The sequence below is a fragment of the Clinocottus analis genome, unplaced genomic scaffold (assembly GCF_023055335.1).
Source record: "Clinocottus analis isolate CAN_PGR_092001 unplaced genomic scaffold, fCliAna1.0.p SCAF_4, whole genome shotgun sequence".
Lineage (NCBI taxonomy): Eukaryota > Metazoa > Chordata > Actinopteri > Perciformes > Cottidae > Clinocottus > Clinocottus analis.
In genome coordinates this window covers 19,290,141-19,311,907 of record NW_027176153.1, presented here as the reverse complement: position 1 = coordinate 19,311,907, position 21,767 = coordinate 19,290,141, and the positions used below count along the sequence as shown (strand labels likewise).

Sequence of the window (21,767 nt, the reverse complement as noted above, 5' to 3'; positions counted from 1 at the left end):
AATTTATTTGAACAAAAAACACTAATTAAACAGAGACATACTACTCACGGGGACCGGGGTGACACACACGGGGTGACACACACGGGGTGACACACACGGGGTGACACACACGGGGTGACACACACGGGGTACGAACCGACAAAGAGACAGGAGACAAACAGGGTTTAAATACAAGAGGGAGGTAACGAGACACAGGTGGAAACAATGAGGGCAGCACAGGTGAAGGGAATACGCAATCAGGAACCAGGTAGACAGACAATCCCAGAATACCACCAGGGCAGGAAGTGCAGAGACACAGAGGACACAGGACTACAAAATAAAACAGGAAACAGAAAACTACAAATCATGACCTTTTTCATTTAGACCTTCATCGTGGGAAATAAACATGTAATTGAATGGATGAGTGACTATAATATGAACATATTGTCGCGGTTGACCCTCCTCTGTTTTCGCCCCTCTCAGGTGATAAAGTATAAGTTGTGTCGCTGCTCCGACAAGAAGCACAAGCACAACAACAACAACAACGACCAGGGAACGGTCTTGAGCTTGGACGATGTCAAGTGTCACGTCAGTAACTTTCATTAGGCTCCCCCCAGCGGGCGCGAGGAGGTCGTCTCGTGGACTTTGTTCGCTGCGGTGTTTCCAGCCTGCAGGAGCGAGCGAGCAGAAGGAAAGTGTCTTAACTGTGCCAGGAGAGGTTTGTGAGTACAACATGTGGCTGTCAGGGAGGAGAGGCCACACAGACAGAAACATATCACACGTGTCGTGATGACTTCAAAAAATAAAAGGTCAGACTAACTGCATGGTCATGTGTAAACAGCTTCTCGAGATAGCAACAGATCCAGTACATGCGGGCATGAGCCGAGCTGAGCGTCGTGTGTGTTCAGTGAATCAGCGTCAGACGTCCCGGCTGTGTTTTCATCCGTCAATCTGAAGGAGCTCTTTGTGAAAATAATTGATGTGACAGGTTTGTTTTCGCTTAGAATATGTTATTTATTACTTTATTATGAATAAATATAAACTTTTGGGGGGTTGTGTCTCAGTGCCACACATGCTTTCATTGCTGTTGTTCTTGACTTTGTTCCTCTTTCTTTCCACCAACTTTTCTTTTTTTTTTCAAATATTCATGTCGTCCGACCTCATTTCATGACCGACGTCTTCCCTTGTTAAAAACCTGAGCATTTTGCCCATATACTGTACTACCTCATCTTGCAGGTCGACGGTGCCCTTGAGAATTCACAAGCCCGGCAATTGAATAATAAAATAAGTCAATTTCCATGTATAAAAATGAGCAGAACAGGTAGAAGAGGAAAGTAATCTGCCTGTATTAATGCCAGCCCAACATTTGCTGACAGATCTTTTTAACAGAAGACATTTTCACATGTCACAGTAGGAAAATCAAAGTATCTAACAGTATCCAACTCATGTTTTCTCATATTAGCCACCATAAGCTACTGCTCACATTAGACCCCAATGCTGTACTGAACTGAATTGAGAATAGTTTGCCTTTTGTGAAATACGCATATTTACAGAGAATTAGACGAGACGACGGATACTATTCACTCTCAGCAAAATATGACGCGGCAGCCAGGAGCTTGTCGTTAGCTTAGCACAAAGAGTGGAAACAGGTGGTAACAGCTGGCCAGGTTGCAACAAATGGGAACTAAATCCACCTTTAAGTCTGAACCCGTAAAACCACGTGTGTCGTTTTTGCTGGCATTGGAATCGTTGCCTTTGGACAGAGCCGGGCGAGCTGATTCCCCCTGTTTCCAGTCATTAAGCTAAGCTAAGCTAAGCTAACTGGCTGTAGACATTCTCCACTCTCTCCACTAGAAGGCTGTTTTTCTTTTGCTTTGAACTACTTTTATTGTTTTGAAGAATATACAACAAAATGAGCTAAATCAAGTATACTTTAACGTGATGAAGAGATGATTGGATACACAGCAACCATTAAATTAAATGTGCACACAGGTGTGCAACCAGGTGCTATACGTATGATTTACCTTCAAAACCCCTTCCTATGGCAATCACCACCGTATACATTTTAGAGACAGAAATATAGACATTAATCTAAGGCAGTGTCTTACATTTGTACATGTAGATGCTGTTATTTTCGGTGTTTGTTAACAGGGCAAGAAAAAACTAGCAAGTATGAATATGTTGAATGTGTTTTGCCATCTTCTAGGGCTCTGAGTTGCATGTACAGTAGACGTCTTAAATGTGCTCCATCGATTAACAAAGTCAGTTTACGTCATCATCTGTCTGCGTGTTTGGTTGGATATTAATTATTTTTATTTGTGTTAGTGTATGTGTGTTTTTTTTTAACAATGTTCAGAATAAAAATCCTAATTCAACTCTCATATCCAAAACACTGTATCTGCTATCAGTTATTAAACATGTGGGCTCTGGCGGTGCATGTTCAATACGGTGTCTATTCTAACTCTGTTTACAACAATCTAACAATATTCTGTTGGCGTTAATCTACTCGCACTCATCCCCATTGAGCTCAGTGTTTTCTTAACATGAGATGGGAACTGTATAGGGTGTAGCTGTGTAGTGTTATTATCAAGCACAATCATGCCATCAACTGCAATGTACTGTAAATATTGGACAATAATGTCATTGTAATTCCGATAATCTGATCTGTGTAATGTTGTACTTGTTGTATTTATTTAATCTGGACTTTTGCGTGTCTCTTTTTCTGTATATATTATTGTAGGTTTATTTATGAGAAGTATATTTATCAAATATAAAAGTATGAGGCTATTTATAATTATTTTGCTTGTTTTGCAACAGTCACAGCTCCTTCAAATGTATTATCGGTAAATAAAAATGAACAGCGGGATTGTTGTTCTCAACAATGAGGTCATGCATCTCAATACAAGTTCTCCATTTTTTGAGACATTAAAAGGTGATTATTCTAGTCTGGTGACGTAAAAAAATTCAATGGTCTTGAAGCAGTTGTTGTATTAAAGATGAAATGATAACTTGACGTTTCTTTTCAGTGGATACAACTTCTACAGATTTTCGGTTCTTTTTGATAAATTCCCATCAGATTTCATACAGACGTTCATGGTTCCCAGATGATGTACTGTCATTACTTCGGTAATCCTCTGACTTTTTTGAAAGATGTTTTGTTTACACATTTATGTTCCCTGTCAAGAGTAATTGTAATGACTTTGGTGATCTCTTTATGTATTATTACGTGCCATAATCAGATCAAAATTGCAATTTGTGCAATATAAATAACTCTAAATATAATGACATTCCCATCAGCCTCGGTTGTACTTTGTGTTAAGTGCTTTATACCAAATTTTAGCATGTTAACACACTAACTAAATGCTGAACAGCATTTAACTTCAAGATACTGCAGATGGAACAATGACTGCAGCCTTTTTAGAACATATTACTTCATTAATAAATTCAGACTTCTTTAACAAGCAAAGTGAAGGTTGAACCATTAATAAAAACATGCAGTCTGTATGTTTCTGACTGCTGGTTGAGTATAGAGGTACCTAAATGTAAACAGCATTGCAATATTTGACTTCAGAATACTAAAGTTTGTTGAGGTGGAGACACAATCTTTCATGATGAATGAATGAGTGAATGAAAATGAATGAATATATACTTTATTAATCCCCATAGGGAAATTTGTTGACGAAGTAGTAGCTTACAGACACAAAATACATAAACAGGGATGAAAGATGTATATATAAATAAAATAAAAATAGCTTAGAGGAGAGATATGTACAGCGTATTAATTAAGGAAATCAAATGTAAACCGTGGAGAAGTACAAAAATGCAAAGTATGTATGTGAGTGTATATGAAGTGTAAATAAATAAAAACGTATCTGGCAAGAGGTGATTTATTGTATAGTCGTATTGTCGTGGGCAGGAATGTGTTCCTCTGTCTGTCATTGTGTCTTGTCTCTCCACCACAAACACACTCAGTTGGAATTGTGTTGATAGAAACCAGACTGAGGAATCAGGAGTTGTGTTACTTCCTTCTCTTCTGTTAGTTCCAGCTCTTATGCAACAAATTCCCCTTTTGTGTGAGTCCTCTAGACCAAATAATTTCTCGCACTGTGCACTTTTATTCTTCTTAGTGTGCCAGCTATATTGTGCAGTGACCATTCAACACAGGCTACATCCTGTGCGCGTACTGTGGAGAGAAGAATGCATAACAGAAAGACTTGTAGTACATAAGTCGAGGCGAAGCCACAGTGCTTTATTTATTAAGTTAACGTAGCATTACTAGGCAATAATGTACAAGTAAAAGTCCAGCAATGTAGCTGCAATGCAAACCCCCAACGAAATAATGGATTTAAGGAGCTTTCAGGCAGTTTATTTAATGATATCATTGTCTCATAGTTGATGCAATCAGTTGCCAGTGTTCACATGGGGACTTTAGTCCGCCTTACTTTAAGCCTACTGACCTCTAGTCAGCTGGATGAATGAGTGACCAGACTTTTAGAGGGCGGGCACATTTGTCTCCCCTCGGAAGGGCCAATGAAACCGGCGTGCAGCCAGCAGCTCGCTGCGTTGCGTAACTTTACTGCAGGTTCACACAGCCGCATTCAAGTGTCCGCAATCAGTGTCTCCTCCACCGGCTGTTCATTGGCTTAACGCTCCCTCTCGCTCCCTCTTCCACAATGGCAGCGCCGAAGAAAGTATGCGTCATTGGCTCTGGAAACTGGCAAGTTTTTTTCTGTTTGTGTGCGTTTTGCGCTGGTATAAACTCTGGCGCACGTTGCCGTCTTCGTGAGTCAGATTATCGCGTGTGAAACCATGCCAGCCGGCTAGCTAACGTCAACTAGCAATTAGCCGATTTTCTCCCTCCCTACGTTAACGTGATAAGTTTCACCTTTTAAACTACAGCGTGACATCTTGTCTACGTCAGAAGGAGCACGAGACGGTTGTATTATCCATTATATTGAGAGGAAACCGGCTGAGGACACAGCACTGGACGCATGTTCGTCGCGTTTAACGTTGCTCGTTTTTTTTGTTTTTTTAATTACCGTTAAGTTCGCCATGATGTCAACGTCACTGTGTCTGCTACATACATGCATACAGCATGTTAACACCACTACAGTATTAATGTGTTGATGCTATTCTGCACCTGCCACCCAATCACCCCCCTTTTACAACGGGTCTACATGCCTCCTGTCAGAAGCCCCCGGTGGGTTGTTTTCTCTGTCTAACGCCAAACCGCGTTCAACGGAGTTGTGATTTTAAAGAAACCATGTCTGCTTCAAAATGCCACGAGGGGAAAAATATAAAAACAAGCTATGCATGAATACTTTAGTCGTCTGGTAAATTCGGCGTGTAGCTTTAGTTTATGAACCGAACACATGTGTTTGAGTTAAAAACGTGGTGTTATACTCTGTGACCGAGTTGTATCAATTGTTGGAAAGAAAGCATGTTTTTATTTTCATTGATGTATTGTTTTTATGCCGAATTAATGTATTGGTCCCGAATTATTGAAAGCCTCAAAATCATGTTAAATGCTATAGTATTACTATATTAGTATTACATAAAGTATCACAGTATTACTGCGGGATAGAGGAATATAAAATCAGCAGAATTTTCAATGGAGTTTTACACACTGTCAGCAACAGAAATGCTACGTCAGCTTTTTCTTCTCCACAGTAGAAATGTTTGCTAGTTTACTCTCACTATCTAAGCTTTACACTCTTACCAACAGAAGCCCCAATGAGTGTTTTTCTCCCAGTAATGCCAAACTCCTTTAACAGTCTTTATCATTAAAAGACCACAAAAAAACAGAGGTAAAACATAAAATCAAGCATCGAACTATTGTTTTTTTTTTAAAGTTCTTTTGAAAAATTTGGCATAAAGCTTTTGTCTATTGACTACACAGATGTATTTGATAAGTTAAAACATATTATTTTTACACAGTTCAGGATGTAAAAGTTTATTAAGCTCAAACGCTTTATGTTTATCTCCTTTTTTATATTATTACTGTTGACTGAACAAACATAGAAGCTGAATAGTTCTCAATGCTGTTTGTCGTGGTGTCGACACCCTCAACGGACACATGCTTCATCTTATCTGGAGCCTACCAAGGCATCCTGTTGGTGATCAAAGAGCAGTTTAAAGAGAAGTAGGAAACACACAAGGGGATTGTCACGATATGAATAACTCTGAGAAGTGTTTGACATCTAGACTTTAAATATGGCAAAATCACTCTTATGCTGATGTCTTCTGGAACCCACAATGTCTGTTTTTTTAAACACATGATTTACTAAGTAAATTAAATACTAAACCCCATTGAACTTTTTTAACAATACAGGGGTTCTGCCATTGCCAAAATCGTGGGTGCCAATGCTGCTGAGAATTCAAATTTTGACACCACTGTAAAGATGTGGGTGTTTGAGGAGATGGTGAACGGCCGCAAACTGACTGAAATCATCAACAATGACCACGAAAATGTGAAGTACCTTCCTGGGCACACGCTGCCAGCAAATGTGGTAAGAAAAACAGTTTAGTGTATATAGGTTTGTTGAGGTATTGTGTGTACAGAAACTTTTTTTTCTTTGATTTGCATTAGTTCTTGTTGCCTTTTTACAAAGCCTCAGGTTTTTTCCTCATAATGCATAACTAGTACATGTATTCTGAACATGTTCTTAGACTTTAATGTTGCTTGCATTTGATTTTTAAGTGCCACATCTCCTCTAAAATCTTACGATTTCTCCTCAGGTGGCTGTCGCAGACCTCGTGGAGGCGTCCAGCGACGCAGACATTTTAGTCTTTGTGATCCCGCATCAGTTTGTTGGGAAAGTGTGTGACACCATAAAGGGCAAGATAAAGACAGACGCTCTGGGGATATCTCTCATCAAGGTTGGACTCTGCTCTTTGATTTTTGTCACCTTTTTCTGTCTCTGGATATTCTCTGCTTCATGTTGCATGCCAGTCTTTCGCAGTTTATTTCCAGGTTAAAGCAGCCGTAAGGCAGATTGTGTAGTCTTTGACGTGTGTGTGTGTGTGTGTGTGTGTGTGTGTGTGTGTGTGTGTGTGTGTGTGTGTGTGTGTGTGTGTGTGTGTGTGTGTGTGTGTGTGTGTTTCTAGGGCGTAGATGAAGGGCCTGATGGACTTCGACTCATCTCTGATGTGATCCAGGAGAAGATTGGTATCACCATGAGTGTGCTAATGGGAGCCAACATTGCCAATGAGGTCGCTGATGAGAAGTTTTGTGAGACCACCATTGGTTAGTCCAATAAATGTGTATTTCTGATTGATCAGCATATGGATGTTTTCAAAGCCGGTCTTATTAGACATTACAATAAGCTGGTTTTAGTCTTAAAGCAGGAAGTATGTTTGTTGTGGTTTGCGTTCTCTAGCTTTCGGCATCGTCAGCATAAGGGCGACACTTTGAATCTTCCTGTATAAATGACAAAGTGGGCTTCTTCAGTTTGACTTTTTTTTTTCTACACGTCTTCGTACGCACCACATGACTGCATGCTGTATGGGATTTGCCGTTAGTGTGTGACAGGATTATTTGTTTGATTAGTGGTTGTTTTAAGGTCTTGGAGCCTTACAGCTGAACTCTAGAAGATGGAAAATCACTGTTTTTAATTAGGGCTTTAACCAAAGAAAGACATTTTTAGTCAGCTGATATTCTCATTCCCCAAAAGGACATTGTGTCTTAAGTAAAAATGTATTGACAGCAGCACAATATGGCTACACGTAACAACAGAAATGTTACTTTGCAAACGTCGGGAACCAGAGTGTTGGCAGTTCGAAACAGGACGTTTCGAGAGAAATGTTTTGAACTGGTTGATCTCCAGTGATTCCAGGACATTTGCCAAGCAGGGAAGTTTAGAAATTGGCCCCTAATTAATTAGGTTGCCGTTGTCTCCTTCATTGTACAAAATCCTCCCGTCAGCAGACTTCCTGATACTGGTAATAAATTAAAAAAAATACTTCAGTGTTAAATGGAGTGGGAAGCTTGGAAGAAAAACTAACTAATCAAGTTTTGTCTGCTCCAGTTAAACTCCTGTGATCGATGGTTTGTAAAGTGTCCCTGTGATTCATCAAGGAGAAATGGGTTGTAGTGTGAACTGATAAGTGGGTTTTAAAGTTACTTAGAAGTATAAATAATGGATGTGGGAGCCATTCCTCACTGCCCAACCTGGAAACATCTGCATTATTCCACCATTTAACTCTCTACATTAGAGCAGCACTGAGCGCTCCCACACGGAGCAGTAGTTGAAAGATGGAGGCTACATCATTGTCAAAATGACTGTTCCTCGTTGTTAAATACGGTGGGAGACGCTTATAATGATGACAGTAACACTTGTATGGGTCACTGCGTGACTAAAAGAAAACAAAGGTTACAATAAGCATTTTGGTGATCAAAGGCTTACACAGACGTGATCACTATAAGATGTTTCCACTGTCATCAACTAACCAATCAGAAGTCTAGTTTTCAACAAATCACCTCTGGCCAGATCCTTTGTTGACTAATTATTCACTGTGGACATTTACATTTATGTTGATCTACACCTCACTCACTTCATATACACAGTCTTTTTGTTGTCTGCTTGCAGGATGTAAGAATAAAAACCACGGTGCTCTCCTGAAGGAACTCATGCAGACCATCAACTTCCGGGTCACCGTAGTGGAAGAGTACGATGTGGTGGAGATCTGTGGAGCCCTGAAAGTGAGTGTCCATCACAAAACACCGCTGCACGCAGACAAACATTGCGTCTCACATGGCGTCATCTCGCATTTGTTTTTGTTTAGCGAGCGGACATCACACAAACACTCGTGTACGTAGTCCTGTCAAATATAATGTCTGTGAAGGTAAAACACATAAGATCATACCCTCGGTAAAGAATGCTGACACATCACAGAAAGTAAGTAGTCTTCCTCCAAGCAGCAACACTTACAGATTGTATTTTGAATATTTATTCCCTCATGTAGACTTCACACATTATAATAAAATATATTATGTGTAACTTGTCCCTAATGTCTTGTTTACCAGCTGAAACACTTATGTTAATAATAAACTAAGTAGATTTTAAGAAATATTACAAAAACATTCCTCTAATTCTACCTCAAACATGACAATATGTGCCTTTTCTGTTTTATATTAATGTACAAAGTAATACCTTGAAGGTAGGTTGTGAATGTATAAATGCACTTTCTTTTAAATCTAGACAAATTAAAATGTATTTTTACAATCCCTTTTTCTCAAGCATCAGACAGCTTATCAGGGTGTTTCGCATCACATATCTCTGTATTGTCGTATGATGGTACTTATGTTTTAACCGGTTTGGAGGTCTGGGAGGAATTCTCTCCCTCGGAAAGTTAACTTCCCCTCCTCGTCGTCCTCCAGAACATCGTTGCGGTCGGCGCCGGGTTCAGTGACGGTTTGGGCTTCGGGGACAACACCAAGGCCGCCGTGATCCGGCTGGGCCTGATGGAGATGATCGCGTTCGCCCGCATCTTCTGCACCGCCGGTCCCGTGTCCTCCGCCACCTTCCTGGAGAGCTGCGGCGTGGCGGACCTCATCACGACCTGCTACGGCGGCCGCAACCGCAAAGTAGCAGAAGCCTTCGTGAAGACGGGGAAGGTGAGAGCTGAGATCAGATTACGCGCTTTCACACCTTTTTGAAGATTAAACGGGTTCAATTTATTATTTTTCACGGGAGCAGGCCAAAAGTGCTTGTTTGCGTTCTAAGGCGACCAGATTAAGCAGTCAAAGCTAATAAATGGATAAAAAGTTGTTTAAAACTAGAAGAGCATTTCCTGCAGAAAATGCATTGGAATGCAAAAAGCTGAAGCTTAAAGCATTCTGATTGGTTGAGAGTGAGTCACGGGGGTGGTTTATTCAGACAATAAAGTACTGTACAGCCTGTTTACATTAACCAGCGTTCCATATCAGTGCGCACTCAAAATAATAGGTAGATTTAAATTGCGCGACCGTTAGTTGTCATTTCCAGCTTGACATTTACCAAACATGTAGAGCGGTGGTTTCTCTCGCGCCTATACTTTTAAAATAATAAAATAACAACAGGCCGCTTTAGTTTGGGGGTTCAAACGTCCGTCGCACTTGCCAGCACAATGGGAGGAGTCTGTTTACTCACACAATAGTGCATCTCTTGTTGAGTTCAAATGCAACAACAAACATTTAAACATGACACCCAGCCTCTGCCTCGCTGTTTCCCCAGCATGAAGGTTCTCACATAAATAACTAGAAAGAGCATTTCCTGCAGAAAATGCGATACAATGCAGAAAGCTGAAGCTTTCTTTGAAGCTGAAGCTAAGTGCGTGTGTGTGTTTTGAGGAAGCTTATAAAAGGAAGACTTGATGTTTCCTTCAGACCATCGAGGAGCTGGAGAAGGAGATGCTGAACGGTCAGAAGCTGCAGGGACCGGCGACGGCTTCCGAGGTTTATCTCATCCTCAAGCACAAAGACCTGATCGACAAGTAAGTGAAGCACACGGGATCTCGCAGGTGGAAACACACAAATCTAGCATTATTTTTTCAACAATGCCTCCTCCTTCCTCCTTCCCTCCTAGGTTCCCACTCTTCAATGCAGTCTATCAGATCTGCTTTCAGGGCCATCCGGTCTCAGAGTTCATAAGCTGTTTGCAGAACCACCCCGAGCACATGTAAAGGAAAGAAAAGATGTACGGCAAACAGACCAAGTGCCTTTTTTTAAAATGTAGAACATTACCTTCTCACCGGTTACCAAACAGGAGACGGGGGACCGGTCACTCCAGCAAGGGCGACGTCCACGCTGTGGAGAGGATCTGTAACATCCGTGTGTTCAGCTCTAGTCTTACCACTCTGTCCTTAACACTCTTTTAAAGTGCATTCGTTCATTTCCCGACGTAGACAAGGAATATTGATGAAAGGGTTTCTTTTCCCGTGTTGTCGGATAGCTCTTTTTGCTCTTTTTTTCTGAGCGATTTAAAATTCGAATGCATTCCTAAAAAGCAACCATATTAAAAAAAACACTAATAAACATATCCAGACTTTACTGGATAACAAATTGATCACCTCAACGATATTTTTCTGAAAGTGTTTATTGCCTGTTTTAGTCGACACTTGACTGCCATTGATTCAGTGACATGTTTGTACCATGTTTATATGGCACCATGCAGATAAAGGCGTATCAACGGCCTTCTGTTGGGATTTATTGTTATCTAACATTATTGTTGCCGTCCAGTGAATGCCTGTAATGTCATACCTCATTTAATTATGTTTATTTGCTCTAAAAGTGTCTTGCATAACTCACTGTTTCCTGTCTTGTACTGTATATTAACACTGTCGAAGTGCCTTAGAATGCACGCTTTCTAATTCTTCGCCATTGTTTGTCTGTTTTGGTGTCCAACCAAAGACTGAACGACTTAACATCCGTCCAATATTCCCTTTGTTATTGTGACCCTGCCTGATTTTCACTGTTACGGCTCATGCATGTTGGTAATTATATCAACATTTGTCTGTGAATAAACTTAATTCTAATCAGAATCATTAAAAAGGAAATCTATTTATTTATTTTAATACACATCACCGCAGCGGGAATATTAGCTGTAACAAATACTGCCAGAATATTCAGTTTTTTCGTACACAAACTGATTCTCTAAAACAAAGTTTCCTAATAGTTGAAGGAAAGTAAAGCAGTTATTGATAATATCAAAATGGTTCACTTTGAATGCCAACAAGGCTTAAATATTAACATTTATTCTAATAAGAAAAGCTTTTGTCTCATTTAGGAAAGTGCGTTGATAATTGAAGACAAGTAACTGAGACTGTTCTGTAAAAAATAAGATTTTAGGGGCCAGAGATAAATGTCAGATTAGAGTATTCATAAACAAATCAACTCAAGCTATGCAGTCTTGTGTTTTTCAAGGTGGGGAACTGCTGCTTGTTTATAAGGCAGATGGGAACACAGCCAGTGGAAAGAGCTTTTTAAAAAAAGCTTACACAGTGGGATTAACATTGTTAAAAAAAAACACTTTGAGACTCAACATGTGAAGGACTCAAAGGCTTTAGTTTGGCCATGACGTCCTCTGCAGTGCACGATGCAAGAGGCTGAATGTTTAGCAGAGAAGAAGGGTCACAGCTGGCAATTCTGGAGTTAATTCATATATTTTGGATGTGAAGAAGGATGAAAACGCATATCTTTAGAACGGATTCAGTTTGTTGTGTAGGAGGGGTGATTGCACTCATTATTGAACAGATTCAAATTTGGGGTTTGCAAATCAAGGTCACTGTATATTTCGCTTTTCTCAAGAATTAATTCTAATTGACAATTTCCCACAAATGTCTAACAGCATAAAATTATGAATAGATAGAAACATCTTGCCTTCGACCGTGAGGCGGCTTAATCTAGTTAACTTTGTAGAAATGTAAATAAATAAGGTACCATGCGTGTCGATTGAAGCAATAAAAACCACGTAGCATGAAACACTTAAACAGAGTAGCAAAGCTGGTTTATTCATGACGAGTTGTGGAAATGTAGCTAGCTTTACAGAGCGAGTGTGCCGTTAACGACAGTATTCAGTACGGCATATCACAGACATTCATATTTTGAAATATGGAATGAACATCAGCAGCATAAACCTAAAAAACATGTAAACAAAAAAAGGGAAGTAAGCTCAGAAGAAGGCTACTAGAGCTTGTTTGTCCATAAGGACACTTAAGACTATTCCAGTATGAATGCTTTGAAGAGAAAGATGCCTGCCATGCCCTTTAAAAAACATCTAGCTAAAAGAGGAGGCAGAAAGAGAGTGCGCAACCGAGTCATTAATAACTGCAGACTACGCATAATGGTATTACAATCACAATGGTTATTAAGAGTGACAGCTGTGGAGCGATCATTTCTCATGTCTGCTGAGTTCAGTTACCCTCTTTGGTACAAAAGTGTGTTGTTTTGTTGCTCCGCTATTGTTATTCTATAGTCATTCCATTTACCATCCCGACATCCAGACATGGAGCCAGTTCATCAGACATGTTTTGTTCTCATTATTTTGTTCACAGATGTATTTATTTGTTGTTCCCTCTGCAACTGATTTGGTCCCACCTCTCAAATACAACCTGGAAAGTTGCTTTAAAAGCATGCAAGAAAAAAAACAGAAAAAAAAACAACACAAAAGCTGCAACATACGCCCATTGTGACAGTGTACATTAATAATTATCTCGTCTGATGAACTGGTTCCAAGGAATAATTGCCATACCTGAGAAATAATAGCTTGCTTCTGCTACAGCGATGCATCCACATAGTGGAAACGCCTTCTTCCTCAAAAGACCCTCCAGCAGGACACGGCTCGCTCACCCCTCCTCTTATCCTACCTCTACTCTTCCCTCATCTCATCACAATTCACAGTCTGTGAGGGTTGACCCATTTGTAAGTGCCTTCGTAGCGAAATCCAACTTTCTTTGCAAGGTCGTCTGCTTCTGTTGGGCCCCGACTGAGAAACAAGAAGTGAAACATTCACAAATCAACACCTTTGGTTTTAAACACCTTTTCCACTTGAGGGCACAGTGCAACAACAATTCCTACCTTCCGTATTTGTAAGCAATAGGTTTAGGCTTTTCTTTGTCTATGTGATGGAGCAGAGGTGTGAAGATCCTCCATGCTTCCCTCAGTTCATCACTGCAAAGACAAACAATTCAGCGTGCAGTGGAGGACATTACATCATTGCTGCATGGTTTTTACAACCCTTTCCTTTATGCTGAGGAAGCAAAAGGAGGCACTATGTCGCCATCTAGTGCAAAGAACTGGTAGGTTCACTGACAGGTTTACAACATGAGACAACACGAGTGAAGAACAAAGACAGACCTGCGCACAAAGTGCATTTGACTTCCGCAGAAGACGTCCAGGATGAGACGTTCGTAAGCGTCTGGAAGCTTCACATCCTGGAAACAAGAATAATTTAAAATAGTTACTTTCATAATAAAAACAATACGGCTCAGAAATCGAAGCCGCGATACAGATAGCTGCTTTCTTTGTAAAGCCATTTAAAATGGCGTGAAAAAAATCAACTTGCTCATGCCTTGTATCTGCTCTTGTAGGTGAGGTCCAGCTCCGTTTCCTCGGGGCTGAAGTAGACGCCGGGCTTCTTGCTCATCATCTTGGCGTAGACGGCCTCGTTGGGCTGCACGCGCACCACCAGCTCATTCCTGCGACACTGATTTCCAAAAATGTCCCCCGGGACGTCAGTGAACTGCAGCCGCACCTCAGCTTTCCTCTCGTTCAGAGCTTTTCCACAGCGAAGGATGAAGGGAACACCTGAGGAGCGAGAAACATTTTCATGCCAAAGCATTATGAAGGAGCACGAGAGAATGGGATATCACTGGGGTATCAGTTGTTTTTACCATCCCAGCGTTCGTTGTGCACATAGAGTACAGCGGTGGTGAAGGTGGCCTGGGTTGATCCCTTAGGAACTGTGGGATCATCGAGATAACCCAGTTTGGCGTCTCCCTCCCCCTCTGGATTCCCCACATACTGACCCAGCACCACATCCGATATGGACAGAGGAGCGATGCACTTCAGCACCTTCACCTGTAAGGAGGGAACACATACGCACCATTCGAAACACAAACTGTAAACACACTGATTTCCTTATTTCCTTATTTGTAATGGTCGTGGAGACGTCGAGAGTCACGACTCTCTGGGAGACTATGTCGTACCTTTTCATCTCTGACATCATCAGAGCTGGTGGAAGCTGGTTTCTCCATGGCGACCAGGCAGAGCATCTGGAGCAGGTGGTTCTGCATGACATCGCTGATCGGGGCAAAGAGAGAACACGGTCACACAAAAGACGGAGCGGGGGATGGGATGGCTGCGAACATAATCATGAAATTATATTCAGTAGTTTATTGCAAAGTAATCACGTTTTATGTCATCAAAATGTACCTTCAAAAGGGAGATTAGTTATGTATTTAATTACTTTTATCTACATGGGAGTGGACGAATATGCATGCTTTATGCAAATACATGAATATTATTTAAAATCAATAAACACAAAACAATTGTAAACGTTGTCCAGAAACCTGAAGTCTGGTCAGAAGCCAAACAGGAAACAGCTGCCAGCTGACTTTTCCCACAATGCTCTCCACTCACTCTCATAAATAACTTCACTTTAAACCTCAGTGCAAAAGCATTCAACTTTAATATTGATGCTAACAGACAAACTTCAAGGATGATCTTTTCTCCACTCACCGGATGATGCCAAAATCATCAAAGTAGCCTCCTCGTCCCTGAGTCCCAAACGGTTCTTTAAAGGTGAGAACGACACAGGCTATGCTGTCCCTGTTCCAGATTGGCCCGAAGATTCGGTTCCCAAACCTGCGAAGAGCACCGCATTATTGTTCTCTGCTCAGCGGGGCACAAGAACACAGAGGGAAATGGCCGCTGTTCGTGACAACATGCAAATACAAACTTTAACGGGTTGAGACTTTGTTCCTCTTCACATGTTCACCAGCAAACGTTTGAAAATATCCTCTTTGATGAGTAAATGCAGTTAGTGAAGTGTTCTTCTCACCTGAGCACCATGAGGTTCTGCACCATTTCTTTGCCCAGATAGTGATCTATACGGTAGATTTGGTCTTCAGTGAAGAGCGAGGAGAGGTGAGTGGACAGCTCCTCGGAGCTCTGAAGGTCGTGTCCAAACGGCTTCTCTACAATCACCCTGGTCCAGCCTCTGTACAACACACACACACACACACACGGAAAAAAAAAAACACATCAAGTCCACTTTGCTTGACCTTAATGACACATTAGTGGGACAAAATGTAAATGAGGTTTTCTGCTTAGATTTAAATTAAAAGACAGCCAAGATCATAAGAAGAACATTATAATAGAAGCTGTTGAGGGACACGTCTCAGACTTAAATTGTGAGAGAAATAGACAACGCTGAACAAAGAAAAACTTTTACTATTTGCAGTGTAACAAAGCAGAAGTGGTGTACTGACTTGGTGCCCATGCAGCAGTGCTTGATGTTCTTGGTGACATCGTGGTACACGGTGGGTGGCAGCGCCAGGTAGAAGAGACGGTTTGCCTCGGGTCCTCCGGGGAGAGACGTGATGTGCGCGTCGAGTTTGGAGAAGGAACTCTCGTCTGCATATTTCCCGCTGATGTACGTGTTCCTCTTGAAGAAGGCCGACAACCGCTCTGCGTCTTTATCCGTCACCTAGGTCAGAGGGTGGGAACATTTATAAACACCCCACTAGGAGCTAACTTAGTTAGGCCACTTGGGGGCAGCAGAAACAAGCCGGTAACACAACACTGACATCATCTTTTAGGTTCACATGGCCAACTTGTTAGTCGGTTTCTGGACCTTTTTACAGAAACCAGCTGCTCGCTGTGGCCCAAAACGACACTGAGGAGCGGAGAGTGTGAACCACATCAGAAAAGTTGCAAACCGTAGAGCTAACCAATGAGCTTAAACTCACTCTAAAGCTCTGTAAAGCCGAGTGGAGCTGGAGATTAAGGTGATAAATCGCTGAAGGTTCATCATTGCTTTAAGGACTAAGCCAATGGAGGGAAGAAGAGGAGCAAAGGGAATGCGAGGGAGGAATGGTAGATGGAACTGAATACATAATTGTCTTGCTTTAAAGGGTTTTATATACGTAGCGTTTGTATATTATTTTTGCTACCGTGTCCTCTGAATTCCTTTATTGCCCCTTACGTAAATAAAAGGTCCAGTTTTACCTTCAGGTATGGCATGCAAGAAGTCCGAATGGCATCAACCGTCAGGTCAGAGCGAGCAAAGCCAACAAAATACGTCTGCTCAGGGAGGAGGCCGTCTCTGTACAGCCACCTGGAGAGAACAGATCAACACATGCATTAAACTTCAGAACCTGCAGTGCAGTTTGGTGGAGCATCACCGCTCAGACTCTGCTTCGCTGTCACTGGGGTCAGAGGTTCACTCACCATAGAGTTGGGTAGATTTTCTTCTTAGCCAGATCCCCCTACAAGTGCAAACACACAATCAGAAATATGATTTCACCCGATAAATGTAGGACACAAACATAATCATCAGGTGCGGGTGCCGTGTTTTGTTTTACTTGTACAATTTAAAACCGATGCAATTTGTCGGAGTGGTTCTTTATTTTTCCATGACACGAATTGTGGCAGCACCACAGGTCACCGTCTGGCAACAGGTAAGTAGGCCACTTTGGCTTATTTAAGGATTGCGCCACCTTGGTAATCCCACTGAGAGTAAAGGCCAAACACAAACAGATTGTGAGGAGACAAAGGATGGTGCCTGGTGCCAAAAGAACATGTTGCTTATTGGTTTTAAGAGAAGAGGGATGAAATCAGAGAGGACCTGAGGCATAGCTCAAACTAACACAAGGACAAGATGGGGGAGGCCATTAGAAGTCAACTTGATTAGAACATCGTTTCCATCACAGTATACTGTTGGCTTGAATCACAATCTGACTTCTCCCTTTATTCATCTATTCCTCAACTGGTTTACCTTGCTTATTTGTTTAAGACTGTGTATTTTAAAGAACTGCAGATGAGAAGAACTGAAATGTGTCTACAATGTCACACCTGGGTGAAGAAGTTGGTCATTCATTGGGTCTGTTATGTACAATGTTATAACACAAGCAAAGGACAACCCTGTTGAACAAACCTTTCATATCAGGTGTGAAGCTGAACTGCTAAACTATTGAATTAGTATCAGTAAGGAAATATTTGAAAGTGTGAGGTGTGACTGTAAGTAAACACTTGATGATGAACCTGAAAAAGTATGTTGCATTTTATGCAGCCTTTTTTAAAATTATTTTAAAGCAGCAGAAACACACATCTAAAAAACCGGTATGACCAGAGAGCGATTGCGCAATCCAGCCGTTCCTGATCTGCTTTTGCTCGTGAAAGAAAAGAGCTGACTGTCAGTGACGCGGCAAAAAAAGCTCTTTCATTTTCCAAACTGAGCAAACAATGCAAGAGAAAGGACACGCCGAACGCAATATGCAGACAGAGGAAAACAATAGATTAGAGCAAAATCTAAATTCTGCAATAAACAAAGGCCAACTAACATGAACTAAAATAAAAGATATTTACAACACTAAACATTAAAATTAGATGAGTACAGAGCTTTGAAATGAGTCAATTGAACTCCGGAGATTATTTTTCTTAAAAATGAACTGTTGAGTTGATAATCAAAATTAAAAGAAATGGTAAACCGGGTGTGTAATATAGTTTATGCTCGAATTCCTTGGCTTTCATATGTTTATTTATGTATCAAATCACTGATGTTAAAAACCTCAAACCAAGCCAGAAGTCGAGGAGTAGTTTATGGATTGAGACCTCAACCTGAACAGCCATATAAAGACCATTACAAAAATTCAGCATACTATCCCCAATATATTAAGGTTTAGAGGATTCATGTCTCAACCAGAGTTGGAATAACTTGTCCATGCATATCTTCAGTAGACTTGACAACTGTAACGGTACGGTTACAGGTCTCTAAATTGGCTGCACCTTTCCAATTGACTTTTTACAAAGTCCTCACTAAGACCGCTATTGACTTTAAAATCCTGCTGCTGGTTTATAAAGCACTGATGGTTTAGGGCCTTAATACATTTCTGATCTGCTGCGACCTCATGAACCATCCCATCACGTCGTCTGGGACGGGTCTATTCTGTACAACAAGCACTTTGAATTGCCTTATTGTTGAAACATGCACATGCCTGGTGCATGTAAATAGGCATATGATGATCATATATGATTTGCATTTGCAGACACAGTTACACATGTGCTAAACAAATAAACTTGCCTTTACTTGTTTAGCCTTGCGACAGAGTCCTCAAGTACATTGAGGACTCGACAGTGGACGGCCCTAAACGCTCACAGACTTTGCAGGAACGCGCCTCAAAGAACACGAGTCTGTGCAAGTGCACATTGGGTTTGGGCCTTTGTGTTGTTAGCATTCTTAGCTTCAACCTGCCTGCTCAGCCCTCGCCATTGTTGAGAGCTGTGTGGAGGCAATATACGTGCTTTGAATTCAATATAATGAACTTTTAATAGATAGAAACAAATTGATGAGAAAAGAGACACATTTAGACAGACTGAAACCCTGGTAGAGAAAAAGGATGCAAAGAAAGAAACATTATGCAACAAAGAGACAAGGAAACAGTTCTAAAAATGCCTGAAATGATTTTACTTCCTCAACTTGACACCAGACCAGTGTGAGAAAAAAAGTAAGTTAACATTATTTGGATTGATGAACTTTGTATTTCATTTATTTTAGCAGTCAATGAAATATAATATGTCCGCAACATTTAAAGCCACGACGTGGTTGACTTATTCTTTGCAAAATAACACAATTGAAATACAATGTTTGAATGTGTCACTGTATTTCATGTAATGAAAGTTGTTAGACAACTAATTTATTTTGTAAATTATCTTATCTGTATGAATACAATAAACAGAGGCGTTTGAGGAGTGTGTTTGATTTAAATTGAGATATATTTTACCCAATCAGAGGTGCCACACACTATTGAAACGATAAGTAAAAAGAGGATGGTGGTGCTTGCTTGCATAAGATTGGTGAAACCAGTTTCAACAGTTCCTTAATCTCTCTCTCACACACACACACACACACACACACACACACACACACACACACACACACACACACACACACACACACACACACACACAATGTGCAATTATTGCAGTATATTGGTGCGTTGTAATTGTGACCAACAAGTCTTGGCTAATGGGCCTCAACTTTAAATGTGGCAAAAATAATAGAGTAACAGAGAGAAAAGTTACTTAATTGCACATTTTGTGCAATTAACAGTATACATTTCTATTTAACAAGGGTTTATTGCATGAACAGTTCCCCTTTTCTTTTCTTTTTTTAAACCTTATTTATATAATTTACTAACTAGATTTTGACTCTCACCGATGCTCCCATGATGATGAAGATGTGAGCGGACTGATCGAATTCTTCATCTTCATGCAGCTCCTTCCTCAGCTCCCCGAACACCTCGGACCGAGAGAGAGGGAGGTTGCTCATTTTCTGGAGAGGAACTGCATCGGATACAATAAAACACAATAAAAAGAAGTGAGGTGGTCTGAAGTTTTAGTTCCGTAACTACAAGCGCTGTTTGACTCCACATTTCTGCCGACCTTTGTGAAATGCATATCGCACATTTTTCTGACATTTTAAAAACACTTAATTATTTTGTTAGTCAATGAATTGACTGATACATATTGGTTCAAGAATTATTTCAGGTATTTGCTGAATTATAAACATTTATAGACCAAGCAATTGATCAAAATAAAAAAAATATTATTACTGGCAGAAAGCAATACGTGCCAGAAACAACAGTATGATATTCTTCTTACTCTCCATATATATATATATATATATATATATATATATATATATATATATATATATATATATATATATATATATATATATATATATATACACATATATACACACACACACACACACTACATTTTATCCAGGACCTCTGCACTACTTTATGTCTTTTATTTTGTTTGTTGCACTGTTGTCATTTTCAACAACAGGCTCTGTAATATTAATTGATGGGCATATACCAAATAAAGATTTGATTAAATCCTTAAAACACAGCATTGTTGTTCGAAAATGGTATGCTGTGACGTAAAGTATAGGCTATACATGGGACTTTACTAATGGGCTAAGACGGTAAAGTAAACACTGGCATTGGTCCATTACTTCCTCAATTATCCAACATTTAAAAAGATAAGGAGTAACATTTTTAAGAGATAATAAACTTGGATCATGGTCGCAAAGCCAAATCAGGAAGTATTTTTTTCAGTGATTTCCCCCCCGACTTTAATACAAATAGACAAGTTAACTAAGCCTGCGTTGATGCCAAATCTGCAACGCAATCATGAAAAGCTCAATTTACAAACACCAACAGTCTCGTGAGGTCACAAAAAACAAAACAACACTCAGAAGGACTACACGTGCATCTCCTGTCAGACGGTCACTAGCTCCCAGACTCAACCTGACACTAGAAAACATAACGATATTAGGCAAATCCTCCACCAAATCCCGTATTTAGACTTTGGATACGCCCGGCTCACACGTCAACATAACGAGGGCTGACATGTTGCTGGTCGCATTACAGTACGTTGGCTAGCCACGAACATCCAGGCTCAAACCGCTCACAATAGGCTGCTATTCAACAACACAACGTTAGTTTTGTGCCCCCCCCCCCCCCCCTCCCGCCCCCGCCCTCGCTCACTGCATGTTGGGCTAACATACAACTAAAACAGCACCGTCATCATACCCTAATAATATTCACACGCCGATGTGTTAAAGGGACGGATTTGACACAAGAGATGAAAACAATTCAAAACTTCCGCTCTTCCGGCTAGCAGACAGCTAAGCTAGCTTAAAACCAACGTTAGCTCCATCGCGCGACAGTAACCTACAATTTACGCTCGCGTGATAGAAGTGAACCAACGGCTACTCACGAGTCCGTTAACGAGATGAGAACCTGGCAGTTAGCGACGAACCCTCAACTCACACTCACTCACGGTGGAGGTTGTGTGTCTTCTGCTGCTGCTGCTGCTGCTGCTGCTCCGCCTCTGACTCAAGTCCTGCCTACTTCCCTGTTCAAGTGACAAAAGAATAAACGGGCGAGCTTTTTTTATTGGTTTGGGAGAAACTCACCAGCAGCGCTCGCTCGAGTCCCCATCGCTCTCCAATCCACAAAGTGACCTCATCGACTCTGCCGAGGGGCGTGGTTTAACGCTCCTTGAGCACACGCGC

General features: G+C 40.9%; 3 protein-coding genes across 10 annotated transcripts in view; 2 read left to right on the top strand and 1 right to left on the bottom strand.

Moving 5' to 3' along the window:
• The window catches only part of LOC137800728 (acid-sensing ion channel 1B-like), a 46,502-nt gene extending 42,652 nt beyond the window's left edge, over nucleotides 1–3,850 (top strand). For both annotated transcript variants that reach the window (XM_068598048.1, XM_068598049.1), the window contains one exon: nucleotides 463–3,850. In XM_068598048.1, coding sequence (XP_068454149.1) covers nucleotides 463–585 — 123 coding nt within the window. In that variant the 3' untranslated portion in view covers nucleotides 586–3,850. The remainder of the gene's footprint in view (nucleotides 1–462) is intronic.
• A 717-nt stretch (nucleotides 3,851–4,567) lies between these two features.
• On the top strand, nucleotides 4,568–11,483 carry LOC137800249 (glycerol-3-phosphate dehydrogenase [NAD(+)], cytoplasmic). Of its 2 annotated transcripts, none has more exons than XM_068597347.1 (8): nucleotides 4,568–4,696; nucleotides 6,311–6,488; nucleotides 6,718–6,858; nucleotides 7,087–7,225; nucleotides 8,568–8,680; nucleotides 9,359–9,595; nucleotides 10,346–10,452; nucleotides 10,545–11,483. In XM_068597347.1, the coding sequence occupies exons 1-8, from the start codon at nucleotides 4,653–4,655 to the stop codon at nucleotides 10,639–10,641; spliced, it is 1,056 nt and encodes a 351-aa protein (XP_068453448.1). In that variant the 5' UTR covers nucleotides 4,568–4,652; the 3' UTR covers nucleotides 10,642–11,483. The 2 variants fall into 2 exon arrangements, with proteins under 2 accessions (XP_068453448.1, XP_068453447.1); XM_068597346.1 differs by lacking the exon at nucleotides 4,568–4,696 and adding an exon at nucleotides 5,983–6,121.
• A 959-nt stretch (nucleotides 11,484–12,442) lies between these two features.
• On the bottom strand, nucleotides 12,443–21,732 carry LOC137800429 (glucose-6-phosphate 1-dehydrogenase). 6 transcript variants are annotated; one of them, XM_068597622.1, is made up of 13 exons: nucleotides 21,669–21,732; nucleotides 19,896–20,023; nucleotides 16,910–16,947; nucleotides 16,688–16,796; nucleotides 15,949–16,166; nucleotides 15,519–15,677; nucleotides 15,197–15,322; nucleotides 14,665–14,758; nucleotides 14,350–14,536; nucleotides 14,028–14,263; nucleotides 13,814–13,890; nucleotides 13,535–13,627; nucleotides 12,443–13,442 (listed from the first exon to the last, which is right to left on the bottom strand). In XM_068597622.1, the coding sequence occupies exons 1-13, from the start codon at nucleotides 21,691–21,693 to the stop codon at nucleotides 13,352–13,354; spliced, it is 1,581 nt and encodes a 526-aa protein (XP_068453723.1). In that variant the 5' UTR covers nucleotides 21,694–21,732; the 3' UTR covers nucleotides 12,443–13,351. The 6 variants fall into 6 exon arrangements, with proteins under 6 accessions (XP_068453723.1, XP_068453724.1, XP_068453726.1 ...); XM_068597623.1 differs by having other exon boundaries at nucleotides 21,470–21,712; XM_068597625.1 differs by having other exon boundaries at nucleotides 21,523–21,712.
• Nucleotides 21,733–21,767: the final 35 nt, after the last annotated feature.

Bases quoted from the DNA above. Each gene is read 5' to 3' on its own strand.
- LOC137800249 (XM_068597346.1), top strand. From the start codon at position 6,018: ATGCTGTTTGTCGTGGTGTCGACACCCTCAACGGACACATGCTTCATC. The intron at 6,122-6,310 runs GTAGGAAACACA...TTAACAATACAG, and splicing joins AAAGAGCAGTTTAAAGAGAA to GGGTTCTGCCATTGCCAAAA. The intron at 8,681-9,358 runs GTGAGTGTCCAT...GTCGTCCTCCAG, and splicing joins AGATCTGTGGAGCCCTGAAA to AACATCGTTGCGGTCGGCGC.
- LOC137800429 (XM_068597622.1), bottom strand. From the start codon at position 21,693: ATGGGGACTCGAGCGAGCGCTGCTG. The intron at 16,797-16,909 runs GTGAGTGAACCT...TGTTCTCTCCAG, and splicing joins AAAATCTACCCAACTCTATG to GTGGCTGTACAGAGACGGCC. The intron at 13,443-13,534 runs GTAGGAATTGTT...CTTGTTTCTCAG, and splicing joins ATTGCTTACAAATACGGAAG to TCGGGGCCCAACAGAAGCAG.